The 18,380-nt window shown below is 40.6% G+C and overlaps 1 protein-coding gene across 1 annotated transcript; it reads left to right on the top strand.

The window, feature by feature from the left end:
• The first annotated feature begins 1,228 nt into the window (after positions 1–1,228).
• On the top strand, positions 1,229–17,276 carry LOC118424159 (myogenesis-regulating glycosidase-like). The gene is made up of 13 exons (XM_035832692.1): positions 1,229–1,386; positions 7,820–7,993; positions 8,470–8,683; positions 9,080–9,272; positions 9,726–9,894; positions 10,456–10,663; positions 11,340–11,526; positions 11,994–12,139; positions 12,947–13,108; positions 13,514–13,756; positions 14,531–14,670; positions 14,890–15,021; positions 15,674–17,276. Exons 1-13 carry the CDS (start codon positions 1,373–1,375, stop codon positions 15,801–15,803), a joined length of 2,112 nt encoding a protein of 703 aa, XP_035688585.1. The 5' UTR covers positions 1,229–1,372; the 3' UTR covers positions 15,804–17,276.
• The last annotated feature ends 1,104 nt before the right edge of the window (positions 17,277–18,380 follow it).

The raw sequence follows: 18,380 nt of genomic DNA on the forward strand, positions 1-18,380 counted from the left end.
ACTGTGAATTCGTACCAAAAACTTGCAAGAGAAAATTTACGCCGTGAATTGCACAAAATACCGGAAATCGGATACTGAACAGTCGTATAATGACGAAGTCAATTTCAAAGTTAAAGACGATGTGTAAGAACCAAAAATTTTTTTGTTTATATATCATACTTTGTATCTTAAGTCATGTGTTAACCTTCCACTTCCTTGGATTTGATAATGAGGGCATTTGGGGGGGGGGGGGGGGGGGGTATTCACATAATCGAATCAGTTTTTGGGTTCCCAGAGGATGTCATTCATATAATCAAATCAACAAGCCTGGCCAGACTGTCGACTGTTGCAGCAACATTTTATACGAAAGACATACATATACCATCTTTGTCCGGTTAGTCATTGTTTGCGACTCCCAAGTTTGCTTAAAAGCTCTAAGAGAACAGTCCTGACAATCTGAAGGCCAAATCTCACAGGTGTAAGCCGTGGGAGATGGCGCCTATTTTACCGCCCCAGCAAAGCAAACAGCCAGTGTTGGTCCCTGTTAATCATTGCCCCCGTGCCTATCACAGTTTGCGGTGAATCAACAACTTGCGACAAGTCACTGTGTTCAAAATTCCTACCGCGTCAGGGTGAGTTTCAAGCATTTTTTTTTTTAATTTACGTTACAAGTTATTGCAGCGGGCGAAGGAAAATTCCAGTCACAAGAGCTCGGCGGGATTTTTTTCAGGCAATTTGTGAGGATTTCTGTCAGCCAATTTCTATCGTCTGCAACAGGTCACGTTAGCTCTTATACTAAACAACTGGCAATGATGTTACTTAGCAATTCTACGTGAAACAAGGAACGTTAATTTTGTTTCATGAACAGAAAATCGACACAAAACTAGAATTGTGCCAACAAATCCTGACAAAAATTGACTTTTGGACTGTTTTCTCCACATAGTGAATATATCTTTTCACATTTTGTTTGTCACGAGATGGCAACCAAGCGTAACATATTTGTATGATATGAAAAATAAATGGACATTTATATTTTATTTTCAGGTCGCGTCTTAGGGGAAAAAATCATACATCGTAGATAATACCCAAAATATTACCCGACAGGAATATAAGTTTGTACTCTTTCTGAAAATTCATTGGAGAATTTTTTTAGTTCGGTGTCATGATTGCGCCACGCTTGTGTAAACACGTCACACCCAATAGGAATCGGTGGCAAAGGTTCCCTTGATTCAACATTACTGTAACGGTCACCGCAGGTTTGAACGGCGTCACCTGCCCACTGGACTGCTTTACGAGCGGGCGCCATAGTGCGGGGCTGCAAGCTGTAGGAGGGTTCCATCGGACGACATTTGATTCTGACGTACACTCGGGTAGAGTTACAACTCTCTGAGGCATGGGGGATGAGAAGTAAGTATCACTGGTCATTACTGCAACAATTTCTGCCAGAAAATGAGAAATGTTGAGGTAAGAAGTGGAGATTGAGATCTAACACGTGTCCTTGCTGGGTTTTGTGCAAATTGTCGTACTTTGAGGCTCTGGCAATATGGCGGCCATTTCTCATTTTGCGCGCCATTGTTGAAAACTTGAAAAGTTTGAAAGTATTTTGAAACAGAAGCAAGGCGTGAAGTGCAACATGGTCTTGGTTCAACAACGTCTTAGTTGCGTGGCACAAAAGATGGGAATGGAAGCATTTTCACTTAATTCAAAGAAAGATAACCTTACATAAACTAGCTTCATAATCGGTAACGTTCTGCTTGAAACTTCCTCAACGTTCTAACGCTACGTTTTAAGATGTTGCCTTAAATGAACTAAGTCAGGAATTTTCTAAAAGGTAGCAGATAAAGTTGTTATCATTAGTAATGAAATGGTCAATTTTGAACCGAATTCTCTCTAGAAATTTCGAACATGAGGGGGACATTCGATCGTCAATTTACGAAAGAAAAACGTTTCTTTGTACACAAATACTCAACGTTAACATTTTCATGACCGTCACAAATTTCATTTCCTTTGCACAACTGAATAATAAATCTTTAATAATCTTTATGAAAAATAGCGTTCGGTTGTCTTCAGGAGTTTTTCGTAATTGTTGTTCAGAATGTGGGATTCCGTTGGTGAACTTTGGACATTGTGTGTACGACCATTTCTGAGCGGGAAAAATAACTGTTGCTCGTCACACAAATATCGAATCAACGTTTTTTTATGATTTACAATATCGTTTGCATCCATCATTTTGGCAACATAGTAATATGTTATACTATGTGTATTCATTTTAGATATCAACATATTTTTCATTTGTTTGCCGCTAGGAATAGGAGTAACTGTGTTTACCGTTTTACGAGAGCCGCACATATTTTTCGTTATAATATTTGATCTGAATTAGAACTGATCATAACGGCACACAATTGAAAGACTGCCTGGCTAACTGATAACTGAAAATAGTGTAGTGGTACCCAAATGGCAATGAAATACTCGTTGAGTAAGGTAAATACTTGAAGGCGCCATCCTTGTTTTAAAAGTAAATATGGCTGCGTATAAACGCATTTTCTAAACATTTTCCAACAAGACGTATTGAATTGTTCTGCCAGTTCATTCTTGTGCCACTGAAGAAGAGTGATGGATGTCACTCAAAACGCCTGGTGTTAAATCTCCTATTTTTAGTTGTGGAGATTGAATCGCTTTTTAACATTTTCTAGCACCTCTAAAGTTTACCGTGTTTAGATTTAGACTCGTTCTATATTGACCCCTAAAGCACAAGTCTATACAGAAAATTTGTTGTCCAACGCAAAATTACAACATTTTAGCTTGATGTTATTTAATGTAACTTTCTTGTAGGTATGCCTGTTACTTGAGCTTCCCGCCATTTTAGATCGAATTAGGAATTTCATCAGAATGTGCTTATCATCCTTCAAGTGTTTCATTAGTTGTCCTAAGTTTTCTTGTGTGCGTTTAAGAAATCCTAGGCAGACTTAAAATACCGTTCTGTCATTTTACCTTGAAGCTTTAGGAGCGTTAGGATACCTTTACATTCCAACCGTGCACGTGTTTGCAGAAAATTTGGTTTCAAACAAGCGTTAGAATGAGATTTTCCTAGCATTCGATGGAAGATTTGAATGTTGGATGATCGCAGTGTGATGATAGTGGCTGATAGAAGTGAAGATAGCATCCAATCTTTGACTGTGGGTTACGGTGGAGTAGCTTTTGTAGTGGGGACCGTATCAGTTGCATGTTCATTTGCATACAGCTACTCAGTGAAAAATTACTCTTCCGTATACACGTGTGCGTGTTTGTTTGTTGGTAGAGACACCCATTGTCCTATGGATCAAAATTGGACTTACGCATACCATTCGAAGAAACTACACTGAACCGACAGTCAAATTTTACAGCAATTTAGCTTTCTTTATACTCGACGGGATATTGGTAAGAACAAGAGGATTTTCCGCCAAATTGACTGAAAATGCATAGTACCTACAGTTGGTTGATCCTAGCTTGTGCTAACAGATTATTTTCTATTCAAACGTGAGACAAGGGTCGAGACAGGGTCAACCATGGGACATGTTAGCTAACCTCCGACACGGCATGTTACAGGATGGTACTGTTTAGGGAATGACTCAGTGCTTCGGATTCTCGGCATTATACAGGCGCTGTTAAACATTAACCGTTGAATTATACCCTCCCTTTTAACAAAGGTAATGGTAAAACTAATCTTTCCATTCCAAATCGAATGGCGCCTTCAAAATCCACGGAAAGGAAAAGAGCAGGTGATGTAGGGATTGTAGAAGGATTCAGATCGTCCAAAGATGTCTGTTTTGGTCGGGAAGTTTTTTAGGCACGTAACGTGGCCTCTAACCTGGCAAGACTTGCGCGCCTACGTTTTGTTTGTCAAGGTGCCCGCCAAATAAATGGAGAACAAACAAACCCGTTGCACCTGTCGCACCCCTGACCACCATATAAGGCAACCCGTCTCACAGATCTCAGACGTGACGTGTCACGACGAAAATGGCGGGATGTAAAATAAAATGGCGGAAGGTTATCAGCGAATCTAACGTTAACATTCTTATCGCTGTAGAGTATTTTGATACCTCAAAATATCAGCTAAATTTTGCACTGTAAACAGAATTCCACCTGACATCCTCTAATGAAAGCAACGCTTACAAAACATTCTCCTTTTAATAAGCTACAAACATAAATTGTGATGTGGCGGTTCAAACTGACTCTCGGGAAATATTTTTGAATTCAAAAGGGTTGGGGTTGACTAGATATATCTGAATATATTATACCTTTCTTATTTTAGTAAAGTAGCCGGCCCCGAACTCAATCTCAACAAAACACAAGCGATATGGGCAGGTTGTTGGAAGTTTAGAAAAAAGAAAATTCCTGGAATCTCCACACCTGAAACAGCAATCAAATCCTTAGGCATATATTTTGGTTACGACAAAAAAGAATGCGAAGAAAAAAACTGGAACAATAAAGTCACTAAAATAGAAAATATTCTAAACATGTGGAAAAGTAGAACCTTAACCCTGTACGGAAAGGTAACAGTATTAAAAACCCTAATCATGTCTCAAATAACTTATTGTGCAACTTCGCTTGTAGTTCCAGAGAATATTATTGTTAAGTTAAATAATCTATTCTACAATTTTCTATGGTCGGGGAAAAGAGATAAAATTAAAAGAACTGTCGTCATTGCAGAATATGAAAAGGGAGGTCTAGGAATGGTAGATGTTAAATCACAAATCGAAGCTTTACATGCTAGTATTATTAGACGGTTAATGGACAACACATCAGGCGATTGGAAACTTATACCACGTATGTACTTAAACAGTCTTGGGAATGACTTTCTTATTTTAAAAATGCACTTTAAAAACAGTTCAGACTCTCCGTGTCTGAAACACATACCACTTTACTATAGAAAGGTAATATTAAGCTGGCACAAGGCTGGAGGGGGGAATGTATCTGAACCACTCACTCCAGAGGAAGTAAAAAATCACATTATTTGGGGTTCTAGTCATGTCATTAATCATAGGAGCAAGAAAAGGAGCACAACTTTGTACTTTAAGAATTGGATAAATTCAGGAATTATATATGTAAGAGATCTGTTGGACGAAAATAATTGTATTAACGAGAAAAACATACTCGACAAATTAAGAGATAAGAAAGATTGTTTAGTCGAAATATACAAAGTGAAAAATGCAATTCCTAGAAGTTGGATAACACTACTGAACGACGTACACTGTCAATCCACTGAACAGAGTAGACAAGAATTTGACTACAAGAAGTACACATGTAAATATCTGTATAATAAGCTAATACTAGATAAACTTGATAGCCCCCATAGCTTGGAAACATGGGCGTCCACTTTCGACAGAAATCTGGAATCGTTTCAAATTCCGTGGATTGACAGAACAATCTACTTCACAACTGAACGAAAATTGTCAAATTTCATGTACAAACTACTACATAGGATTCTGCCATGCAATAATAATCTCTACAAATGGAAGATAATAGACTCTCCTCTCTGCAACATTTGTAAGGTGACAGAGAATGAGGAACATATGTTCTTTAGTTGCGCCAGATTAGAAAACTTTTGGGAAAGAGTATCTAGATTTCTATATGTGATCAAGACAAATAGTAACATTAACAATTTTGAAACATGCATTCTTGGAATTCCGAGAAAGGTACACAACTCAAAAGCAGGGAACCATATACTAGCTATAGCGTTGTACTCTATATTCAAATCATGGGTTTTATACAAAGATAAGAAATGTTTCAGTAACACAAATTGTTTTACACTATTCTATAGAAACTTGAAAAATGCCATAGTTACAGAAAGAAATTTATCAGAATCTAGAGCTGGACAAAAATGGGGAGAAATAATCCCTTTAGTAATGTAATTATATCATTGTACAATATGTAAATACCGAATTTGTATACCTGTAAATAAAGTTCATGGATTGGACCATGAAAAGTTAAAAAAAAAAAAAAAAAAAAGATATATCTGAATAAACATGAAAAACTTGCAAAAGTAGAATATTGACGGATTCAATCGTATGATCCATTTGCTATATGTTGTATCATTTTACATTTTTTGTAGTGGAGAAATTGGCTTTTTTACTTGGAAGTTAACGTTGACAGAGCTTGGTGTTCACGCATGTGCAACCATGCAAGGCAAATTGATAATACATGGCAACATCTTTTAAAACACTGACTAGCATTTATCGCTAATGTGAACACCGGTTCGCCATTTTACACCCCCTTATGAAAGACGGGTGCAGCCCCAACCATAATGCCCTTCCCAGATCGAACCTGGGTCTCACAGTTACCAATTGATTGTGACTAGGAGCTGAACTGTGAGGCTGCTTTTTTTTTTTTTTTGTTCGTTAGAGCTTTCACGAATAGTCAGAAGACTGTAAAAACTTTCCACAATTCCTATAATGAAGAAGTAATACTATCCTACCGAGCGTGCTCTCACAATGATTTTACTACAACAAAATCCCAACACAAATAAAGTTTTGTCCACGGCAAGTTACAACACTTATTGGCAGTTCCAGTTTTATTGTTAAGCTTTGTACTGGGTGGTCCGTGCCACCGCGTACCGCCTATGTACAGAAGTCATGTAGTCTTGAAATTGGCCACCATTTATCATCATAAATAGCGGACAGAAGTGGAAGTACTTTGTGCCGTTCTGTGGCATTTCGACTCATTGTTCAAAGCTTGGCAACGTTGTGTTCATAAATGTCGGGGTCCTGATAGGGACAAAATGGTCAGCCGGGGTTTTCCAGTGAGAAGTCGTATGCAAGTTTTCGCGTTCACCATGACTGAAAATAGTCTGTGTTATGACTTCCCTCACATTTGCACCGGTGCCGCACGGGGAGATGTAGCCCCGGCAGGGCTCTGAGGGTGGATCGCCGGATGGGGGGAAGGGATCCGGAGTACTGTAAATGCATTTAAGTCGCGGGGATTTAATTTCGCGGTAGCGGGGAAAATGACTTTTCGCGGTGGTTTTAATTTCGCGGTAACACCATAGGCTGCAGTCTAATACAATAATAGAAAAGACATTAATCCACCGCGAACATCTCTGCATTTACAGTATCTCTCTGTGTTTTCACGATTTTAAAACAGTTCCGTTGGAAATCAGGCCGAATCCTGATCAACATGTATACTTTTACAAATTTTACGGAACGGAAACATGTCGTTTCTGCTCAGTTCCTTCTTCTTCTCCAAACATAAGGTTACTGACCTGTACCTGCTGGCTGTTAACATGATTGCTGTTTAAGTAGGGTTGCGTTGAATTTTAGCTAGTGGCAGGACAGAGCTGGAGGGGCAGGTCATCATGTATTGAGTTTGAGTAACAAAAAACTGCAGTAGTTTCTAATGCTAGACCATGCAAAGGTAAACGTTATGTCTTTGCTTACAAATGTTGCCATTCTAAAACATATTGCTCCTTCTTGTTATTTTTGGCGACGCCTCAGGGACGAGCCCTTTTCCTTTCTTTTTTTAGCGATGCCTCAGGAGTGAGTCTGGTTATATAGAATTGAGTGCAAGTAGCTTGACAATGGGCAATTCATTACGTAGGAAACATCTTGTATTTTCTGGAAAATGTTGCCTGTCTATCGCTGAAGAGATTTATTAGTCACGTATGTACACAGTAAAAAGGATTTTCATCAAGCAGTGACTACATTTTTAAAGGTAAACACACGTACCTCTAAATTTTCGATGGCTATCAGTCCATCTTGATCACGGAGTGACCCAGTTCTCGCGAGAGTTGTGAGAACTAGGTTGAGACTTGCGGGGATCTCGCCTTTCTAGTTTGGGTAACATGTTCTATTCTTTTTTCCTCCAGACGGAAAGGCGGGCTGAAGAACTGGTCCACCAAGAGGCTGGTCCTGCTGGCCCTCGTGGTGGTGATCCTGTGTGTGGGCCTCGCCATCATCACCTGGTGGTTCGCCAAGCCTCACTACTGGGTGTGGCTGGGAGAGCGGGACTTCAGGGGAACCTTTGAATACGATGCAGTGTCGTAAGTAGCTTTTTTTTCTTTGCCATAACGACCGACAAGAAATAGTCACGTCAAATGCTCAAGGGAGGTGAGGTGAAATGTTTTGATAAAATATGCCTTTATTGTTATTGTGTCTACGAGTATGTACGTATGCTAAGGATTGCCTGAAAAGCAGGTCTAGTCTGACCTGAGTTGTATGTTCCTGGTAAAGTGAAAGTGAATGGTATTCAGGAAGAGCCTGCATTATAGAACTTATTATGCGCATTATGTAACTTCAGATTTACACAGCAACCGTTCCAGGTTTTACCATCAAACATGGCGGGCAAAGTACGTCATAGTCACGTGGGCACAAACACCCAAGGAAGGGATGTGCATATCAAAAGCTACTACATGTATTACTTAGGGATGATAAGAGTAAAGTAGTATACTACGACCTAATAGAAACATATTGTTCAGGAGGATCGTGAAGACATGTTTCCAATAATTCATTACCACAGGAAGCAGCTAATAGTTAGAAACGAGACCGGACACGAAGTCCAGCGCGCCACGCTAGGATACCGCATGCCCAAGGTGGAGTGGACGTGGGACGACCCTTGGATATGTAACGAAGGGGACTACTGCTTCGACTGGGAGAGGAGAGGTGTTCTGTCCCTCGTGTACGAGGAACTGATCGAAGAGCGGAACTTGCACTGCATGAATGTCACGTGGCAGGTATGTCAATCATCCAGTAAGGTCAGGTCAGAGGTTAAGGCCCCTGAGATGGAAACAATATCCAAGTGACCAGTAGTCCAGGGAAACGATTATTTACAAGTCAAAAGCCTTGAACTTTGACCATAGACCACAATGCATCACGCTACACATGCGCACTTATAACTGTTAGGTCTCTTACAGACATGTTGCAACTATTTGATCCAACTTTTTTGACTTGTCAAAGAATATTGGCGATTAAAATGAACGCCTCGTTTACCGTGTGCAATGTGAGAAAAATCCCACAGTATGCTCCTGATTCTTGTGGACAAATACAACAGCGAATATTTTGAGGTTACAAGGTCCTAAAACTGAAGTTATATCATTTCATCTTCAAGAAAAATCGTATAATTTTTGTAGGTGAACTGGGAGGGAAGAACAGAACAAGAGACGTTCTACCCGTATGACTGTTTCGACACGACCCGAGCCCACTGGTACGGCGGTGCCGAGGTCTTCAGTCAGCGGTGGCCTGTCAACAACGGCTCCGGGGAGATGCAGCCCTACATCACCAACGACTATCTGAGCTGGGGCACCTCCAACAGGGACCGCTACGGTAAGACTGCTGTTGTAGTCTGCGAGCAGATGTTTCGGGGAAAGGCAGTATCCATGGGAGTAAACAGTATCGGGGGCAAATTGGATACTAAATTTATGTAGGACACTGCTTGGAGTTTGTAAGTCTGTCTGAAAATTTGCGCGCTGGTGTGTGTCTGAGTGTGTGTGTTTGCTGCAGCGTGTTTGCTTTTGTGTATTTTTGCTTGTTTGTGTGTGTGTGTTTTGTGTGTGTGTGTGTGTGTGTGTGTGTGTTTGCATGAGTGGTTGTGGTTGTGTGAGTGCGCGTGCGTGTGTATATGTGAATGGAATGTACACAAATGATTTTGTTTAATGGTTACGTATGATTGAATCACAGTATACTCTAAAAAATTCTTGAATGATGTATAGAAACTTATCAGTCAATCTTTCGCATGTTTTATTTAAAAGTGCGCCGAATCGGCTGCTATGTTTACAGGCAGCGTGATGGAGAGGCTGTTCGTGACGTCAGAGGGCGTGGGAATCGTGATTGAAGAGGATGTTCCCCTGCACCTGTCACTCAACGCCAGTGGTGATGGGAGGATGTGCATCTTGTCCAACTATACCTTTCACTTCCCGAACCCTCGCGGCAGGCTCCCACATTTGAAGTAAGGAACCTTCAATGTGGTTAATAGCTATAAGGGGGCTCCTTTTTCCTACTGCACATGCGCTGCGAAATGCATTCTGGGTAATATTTTAAAGGTGAAGGCCCCGAGGCATAAACAAAACACGTTGGGACATCCATCAAGTCTAGCCAAGATCTATTTACAAGTTAGGGGCTTGTAACTCTGACCTATTACACATAAGATCACATAATGCATCAAGCTTAAGCTACTCATGCGGAATTCGAACTATGGACGCCCTTGATAGAATGTATCGTTTAGAATTTGCAAGTCATCAATCCCTATATGACATTAGAAGACCACATTAAAGCTTGCGTGCTAAAATCATTCTTAAAATCGCGTAATATCCAAGATTCCTTTTATTCTATATTCATGGAAGATGCTACCGAATGATTTTCCCACATTTTTCAGATCTAGAGCCGCGTACAAAAAAAACTCCTAAAGTACACAATGTTGAGTAGATTCCGTGTTATAATGGTTCATATTTAGACTAATTTCTGAAATTCAGATGATGGTGGAACACTTTATCTACTCTGTTTTCCTCAGGTATTCGATCTGTGTGGGTGAGAACGCCCGTCAGGTGCACGAGTACATGTACCATCGGTACTACCGCCAGCCCAGCGGTCTGCCCGCGGACCTGGTGCTCAAGCGGCCCATCTGGTCCACCTGGGCCCGATACAAGAAGGACATCAACCAGTCCGTGGTGCTGGAGATGGCGGCTGACATCGTCTACTGGAACATGTCCGCTAGTCAGGTCAGTTATCCTCTTTTAAAATCAGGGCCTGAGGAAAATTTGTAGGAATCATTTTCCTCACATACATTGTTTTGGATTCGGCTAGTATGAAAGTATCAGAAAAGAGCTAAGAAAAATCATACGTCACGAAAATGATTGTTCTGTTAGCATGATGGAAAACAATGACAGACAAGAAATCGAATGTAAAATAGTTGAATTTTTTTATATATATATTATCCATAGCCTTAGCATACGCTAACAGTTGGTGTTCATACAAGGCCTACGTCATTGACCTCCCCTGGCAACTAGCTGTCTACAGACTACATCGTATACCACGTTATTTTCAGGAGAGGGTGTCGGTCTGTAATGCTGTATACATGTATATAATGTTGTATCTGAAAATACTACCAGGGGACAAAAATCGCCAGATTTTTAAGACCTCAGTACCTACCCACATACAAAACCCATACAAGTTCATCAAAGTATCCAAGGATCCGAGCTTTGTATGAGAACACGTTTAGTTTTCGTCCCTTTTTTTCAGAAACTTAAGCTAAATAGTAATAAAAAGAATAAATGAAATAAAATGGATTCTATTCTACGTTCTAAGATATAGCAAAGGGAAACATCCTTGTAATGACTTGTTGTCCATTAGTGTCATAGATAATAACTTTAGATGATCGTATTTTTTGATTGACAGATCGAAATTGACGACTTCTGGGAAACGCGGTACGGAGAGCTTCACTTCAACGAGACCAAGTTCCCGGGCCCGAAGGATATGTTCGACTACTTCCACCAGAAGGGTTGGGACGGTACCGTCTGGGTTCACCCTTTCACTAACATCGACAGCTTCACTTTCGAGGACAATGCCGCTTTTGGCGAACCAGGTACATACATGGTCCTAAGATTTTGTCTAAGTTCACATTTTCATGGGATGTATATGTATTACTATAAGTATCAAATGAATTATTGCTATCAATTTATCTTAGTTTCTGTCTCAAGCAGCAGACATTTTCTGAATCTCCTGTACTTTCCAACCAATCCTTCATCATCATCATCATCAGTCACTGTATTCTGCATCTATAGTCCTTGGAAAGTCCTATAGCTGCATTCAGTCTTTCTTCATCTTTTTTCATTGTGCTTTCAATCCTACAAGCTTCCTTAGCTCCTGGAGTTTCTTTACTGTTGTAGGAAGGACTCGACCTCTGTGCTTTAGGTCTGCTTTCAGCAAGCTAAGGAGGTTGGCACAATGTCATCCTTTGCGTGCCTTGAATTTGTTCTCGGTAATTTATTGGTAATTGTTTAAGGGGTTGGAATTCCGACAAAAAAAACACGTTTTTTCTTGTTACTTTAGACTACTGGGTGTCACAAGCGCCTCAAAAAGCGACGGGCCAACCGGACGTGCCGGGCTTGACGAAGTGGTGGTGTGGGACACAGTACGCTGCCCTGCTGGACGTCACCAACCCTCTTGCCCGGCGCTGGTTCGTGTCTCGGTTGGAGGTACGTGACACCAATTTTTTTCTATTCTATTTGGTTAATAGAATTTTCATCAATCTGTGACTTTTTAGAGGTAAGCACACAACCCTCCAAATTTTCGATGGCTATCAGACCATCTTGTTCACGGAGTGACACAGTTCTCGCGAGAGTTGCAAGAACTAGGTCAAGACTTGCGTGGACTATTTTATTATCTTATTATTGCGTGACAATGTGGCACTACATACACTCAAGTTTGTAACTTATATCAACAGTGCTACATACACAGTACAGACAGAAGGTAAATGTAGTCTTTCCTTTTACTTCTTCAACCGAAGTCAGGTACCCATTTTTTACACCTGGGTGAAGTGAGGAAGGTCGTGTAAAGTGCCTTTCCCAGGGGCACAACGTTTCTCACCCTGCACTGTCTGATGGCGCACGGGGCAGAAAATATCTTTACTGTTTCTGTATCAGTGTATTTTTTTACAGAGAAAGGTTGCCAGGCTTTCGCCTTTAACGTATTTGAGGCATCTTCTCGAACATGGGACTCCTATTTTACATTCCTTCCTAAATACGGGTGTAGCCCCGCCAACCGAGTTGTCCTTCCCCGAATTGGAACCGGAGTCTCTTCTTCTTACTTCCATGTATACGATGAGGTGTACGTAATTTTACTGAAATGTGTTCATTTGTGCACAACAAAAATACATGGTAAAACACGAGTTCAAGTTGTAAATAAGTGAAAGACATTCTAACATACACTCGCTGTTGCTGCCCTACTGTACATGTATGGATGGGATGCCTTTACAATTTCTTTGTGTTTTTGTTTCATTCCAGGAACTTCGTACCAACTTCACGATTGACTCATTCAAGTTCGACGGAGGAGAAGCCCAGTACCTTCCGGATGTGAACTATCGAACCTACAACACTTACACCAATCCTAACTACTATACCAGAGACTACGCGGAGATGGCCGCCATTTTTGGAGGACAAACGGAGGTGAGTTTACATCTGAAATTCATTAAATATAGTCACCTAGAGTTTCCACTATTTTTCTGCACAGGGAATACAATATTAACCCAACTCGTGAAGACTAGTTCTGATGGACCACAGCACTCAAAAATTAAACTATAAGCTGCATCGGATTGTCGATGGTTGAAGCAGAGAATACAAATGGACCAATGAGAGCTACTCTTACAACAAACAGTGATTCATGTCTCTTTTCTCCCAACGGTATCACGTGACTGAGTCATGATCATTGCAACTAAGCAACCAATTACAATCTTGGTGTCACGTGATCGACACATGGCTATCGACATAGCGTTAAACAATTGGTTAGATAACTGATTGGCGTGTCAAAACCACGTAGTTGATTAACGATTATTATTTGTGTGTGTTTTTCAGGTACGTGTGGGTTACAGGTCGCAGGAGTTACCCCTATTCGTGCGAATGTTCGACAAAACCTCGGACTGGGGTTACGACAACGGTCTGAAGACCCTGATCCCCACCGCTCTGCTGTTCTCCATCCTCGGCTACCCGTACATCCTGCCCGACATGATCGGCGGGAACGCGTACGACGGCCAGCTGCCCGACCGCGAGCTGTACATCCGCTGGATGGCCATCAGCACATTCATGCCGACCATGCAGGTTAGTGGCTTTCATGTACAGGTCGATATCTGTGTGGAACACTTTGCCATAGGACATTAGTCTCTACCAGACTCCATAGGTCGCTGGGAAAACCATAGAAATGGAACAAATAGAAGTAAGCCGGCCAGAGAAGTACAGCCGGCTAGGGAACAGTTTGCGACCTACGGAGGTCATAGTGAGGAAATGATTGTTCTGGCCAGCTGACCCCCCTAGTGTACTATGACTCTATTTGTCCAATTTCTACAATTAGACCACCGATCCACAGAGCCTGTTAGAGGCTAATATGACATGCCATCAGCAACTAAGACCAAGTTTCAAAAGATGATTCCTAGCCATATGTCGACTTGATTATGAATATCTATTTGCAAAATCATGCTCAAAGGCTAATTGCATGTAAGTTCAGCTCTCATAATTCCACCAGGTGCTATAATACCACCTCATGAGAAAACAAATACATAAATTAAAAAAAAATCAAAGATACATGTATGTACGAATGTAGCATCAATTCAGATATTCAGTTATACAAAACGGTGTTGAGAAGTCATTTTTGATGTGGCAGTATTATGGCACCTGGTGGAGATACATTTGATGTTACAGTGTCGGAGAATTTAGCAAGTACTGTAAGAGATTTTTCTTATAGATTCATTTTAATCGAAAGAATATAAATTTGAAACAAATCTAAGGTAAAAGCTCATAAAAGCCTCTTGAAACATCTGATGAGTAGCAGTGTGGTGAGTAGCAGAACTGATTGTGTCGTCTGATTTTTCCCGCCAGTTCTCCATCGCACCCTGGCAGTACGGAGCCGGCGATGACGAAGAAGTCATCCGCATCGCCCGTAAGTTCCTGGAGATCCACGAGCGGGACGTGTACCCGCAGCTCGTCACCTTCGCCAACGAGGCCGTCAACGGCCGCAGGTACGTTAACGGTTTATACAGAGCGCCTCCAAAATGCAGATTTGTTGTCATTAGTGTTCGTCAACTTAACCGTTCCTTTTGGACTCTACCTTTCAAGTAGAGTTTCGGCTACGGCTGTTTTTGACGTGTTTTATGCATGACGTGGTGTGTTTTGTAGGTACGGATTGATGACGCGGTGTGTTTTGTAGGTACGGATTGATGACGCGGTGTGTTTTGTAGGTACGCCCCAATCATCAGGCCGCTGTGGTGGGAGGACCCAGAGAACATCCTGGCACAGACCATTGATGACGAGTTCCTGGTGGGAGACCAGATCCTCGTGGCGCCCATCGTGGAAAGGGGCACAACTACCAGGTAAACAAACACAAACAATTGTTTTTCATGGGACTAGTTAAACTGTGATATCCAACACAAAAATTGGACTCACACAAATTTTCTATAGACTTCCCACGACATATGATCCACTGCTTATTGAGTCACGTGTTCTATCTGCATAACTTGACGTCACGACAGCAATGGATCGTTCATTCCTTGACAAAGACTGGTGTTGTTTAGTTGAAAATTTCGGTGGGTTCAATTTTTGTGTTGGATATTACAGTTTAACTAGTCCCATAATGACTTCTAACCACACAGATGAACTTTTTCTTTATCCTCGAATAGTTTCATCAGGTCGGTAAGTCAGTAAATAACAAGATTGTTTGCACACACCAAATTTTTTATAACATCGACGTTTCGGTGACCGTCTTACATCTTCCTCAGGACAATTCTGACTGGGTCACATTGTACTGCAGCTATAGGTGTCGCTGTATATGTTTGGGAGCGTATCTGTAAGCAGCAATGCCACATTGCAATGTGAACCACTTTGTGTATTTGGATTAGAAGAAATTACCTACCTAGCCTTTCCAGTGTAATCTTTTAGAAGAAAACAGAAGGTTATATTTCTTTGGTTTTGTATATATAAGATGCAGACATTTTTCTGACGTGAAATAATTTATACCTTCTGCAGGGAGGTGTACTTCCCGATAGAGGGCGTTAGTTGGCAGGACGCCCGTGACCGAGGCCGTGTGTACCGGGGCGGGGAGTACCGTACCATTAGGGTGGAGCTGGATGAGGTGGCTTACTTCTACAGAAATTAGAATAAGCCCTTTCTTAGAAAGAATGTGGAGGAACAGAATGCACTGTAATTACACAATAGTGCAGCAAATGAGCGATGCGATGTACTATAACTTTGCTGTAAAACTAGGTTAATAAGCATCCACTGCGGCTTGAGTCTTCGTTTCTTGAGTACACTCAGTGATGCTACTAGGGCGAGATATTCTCCTTTTTTTCTGAGAAAAACTTTTGTTTCATCTGTTACCCAAGAATTTGAACAGAAATGCCCACATAGGTGGCAAAGAACACAACGTTCATTTAAGATATGAAATGTAAAAAAAAGTACAAAAAGAAAAAATCGAAAAAAAAAGAAGAAATGTGTTTGCTTCGGCTTTTTAGCGGTCTTAAAGAAGGTCAAGTTGCACCTGAATAACATCCGTTAAGATAAGCCGACAGCTCACCTTCATATGTGTGTTGTTATTGGTGGTGGGAAGAAGTTTAGCTGGATTTAGAGTGTTATTAGAACAATGGATTTGGTATTGTTGCCATAGATCTAGACACTAACGTTTTAGAGTTAACCTACTAACCCCTACTAACATTTCGTGTTTTGTGCTACTAACCCTTCTAATATTTCTGGCTGTCTTTTGTGTGGCTCCGCTTCTACTAACACTACTAACAAGTTACTGGTAAAAATGTGTTGATCAGACACAGACCCTAGAGTAGTTGTTGTAATGTTAATTTCAAAATCCATAGCACTCATGATTATCACAACTATAAGAAATCAAACAGAATGATGCTCTACTTGCTTGAAGATTAAGGATCACATTTAACCAACTTTCTTCTCTTCTGTCGTTCCGTTCATGTCATTTCATAACGTAACAATTCATTCATTTGCGCCACGTAGAAACTTTCTTTAAGAGCTTTTTTGTACTTACAGTTTACTTGGTAAGGACTTTTAGTAGACGTAAGAGACAAAGAGGATGAATTAGGGAACCTATTTTTAGAGTTGGTGTCTCTCTTCATCCGAATTGAGTACATTTTATTGAGTTCTAGTCTGTGCTGTTAACATTTAAGGTAATAAATGAATCATTTTGAGATTCTTTTGGCCACTAAAAAATCTATTTATGTTGGTGTTCTTCTAATGTTTTATTCATTGTGTGAACGAAGCAAACAAGATAGCATTCCAACATATGTCAGATTAAACATTGAATAGTGTTAGTATATTTTAATTTTTAGCATATTTTTCTTGACATCAACAACATGTTAAACACATTGATTTAGAGATATAAGTTGATATGGGCGCATTAGTTGTATAGTGTATCCTGGCATGTGTAGAGATGTAGCGACGCTTTTCAAATTTCAAAATGGCGGCTGCAAATTCGCAGTGGCTTGTGGGAAAAGTTGTCATCAGTATGTGTACTGGTTTACTGTAAGTTTTCAGTCCTGGTATTTCTGATGACGACATTTATATTGTAGAGTGCGTTGTGACTGTTTCTTAATAAATGGGTGCATCTAGATGATCGTTTGCAATGTGTCATGAATGAAAATATGAATTGCAAACATATCAGCTCATATGCCACAAATCACAATGGGGTAAATCATATGCTTACATATATTCTACAGTTTCAATGTAGCTGCCACTAGTTTATTGACCCGAAATTTGTTGACTTCCTAATTGCGAAACTGAGCGGCGTTTGAGGAGGCCAACCCGACTGGCTTGGTAACTTTAATAGCACTGTAATTTCAAAAATCTTCACAGAATGCAGAAAACGCTTTCAGAACGTTAACCAACTAGAGTTCCACGAACACATCCCTTCGCCAAATAATCATGACTTTAAGGTCTTATTCATGCATTACTGAAGAGTACCTACCCAATGGCAAACGGCGAAATGAACGTGTGTTTGTAGCGGTTGGAAATTCCATTTCATCCATCCCAGCTAACGCCGAGCAATATTGTTCACAAACAAACACACACACATACACACACAGCACGCTACAATACGGTAGGAAAACGGCAGATAAACGACTTCCCTTTCCACAACAGGTACTTCTCAAGTCCACATCTTCTCAAGTTATGTTGTTGACATACATACAGATCCACACCATTGTCGCTGCACCATTTTACAACTGAAAACATAACCATCTTGGCAAAAGTGAAAAGGTGAAGTGACGCAAGCGTGACGCAAGTGCAGTGAGAGTGCACATTTAGATATCAGCTATACTGTCACTGCTAAAATGTGCTGTAGTGCAAATAGCGCACACGTGGAAGAAACATTCAAATATATGTTGATCAAATAAAGAATGTGGCGAGCTGTTACTTGCTCATATTGACATAATGCATTAATGATGTACACATACGTGATATATGTCCAAGGTACACGGAAACTAATTGCTTCTTAGATAAGATTAAAGAATCTTTTACTTACGAACCTTGCACGGCCTCAAGGGTTCTTCAGTGATTAGTACAAACATGTACATTTTCTCCAAACTTTCTAGTCTTGTGATTGCAGTGTTACAAAATTATGCTCTATGAAATATTTCGAACCGTTTCAAGCAGTCGCAGTCACAATATTGTAAGTCAGGAATTGAAGTTTGAGCCTTTGGTACGAAAAGACGTCATG

This window comes from Branchiostoma floridae, chromosome 10 (genome assembly GCF_000003815.2).
Source record: "Branchiostoma floridae strain S238N-H82 chromosome 10, Bfl_VNyyK, whole genome shotgun sequence".
Lineage (NCBI taxonomy): Eukaryota > Metazoa > Chordata > Leptocardii > Amphioxiformes > Branchiostomatidae > Branchiostoma > Branchiostoma floridae.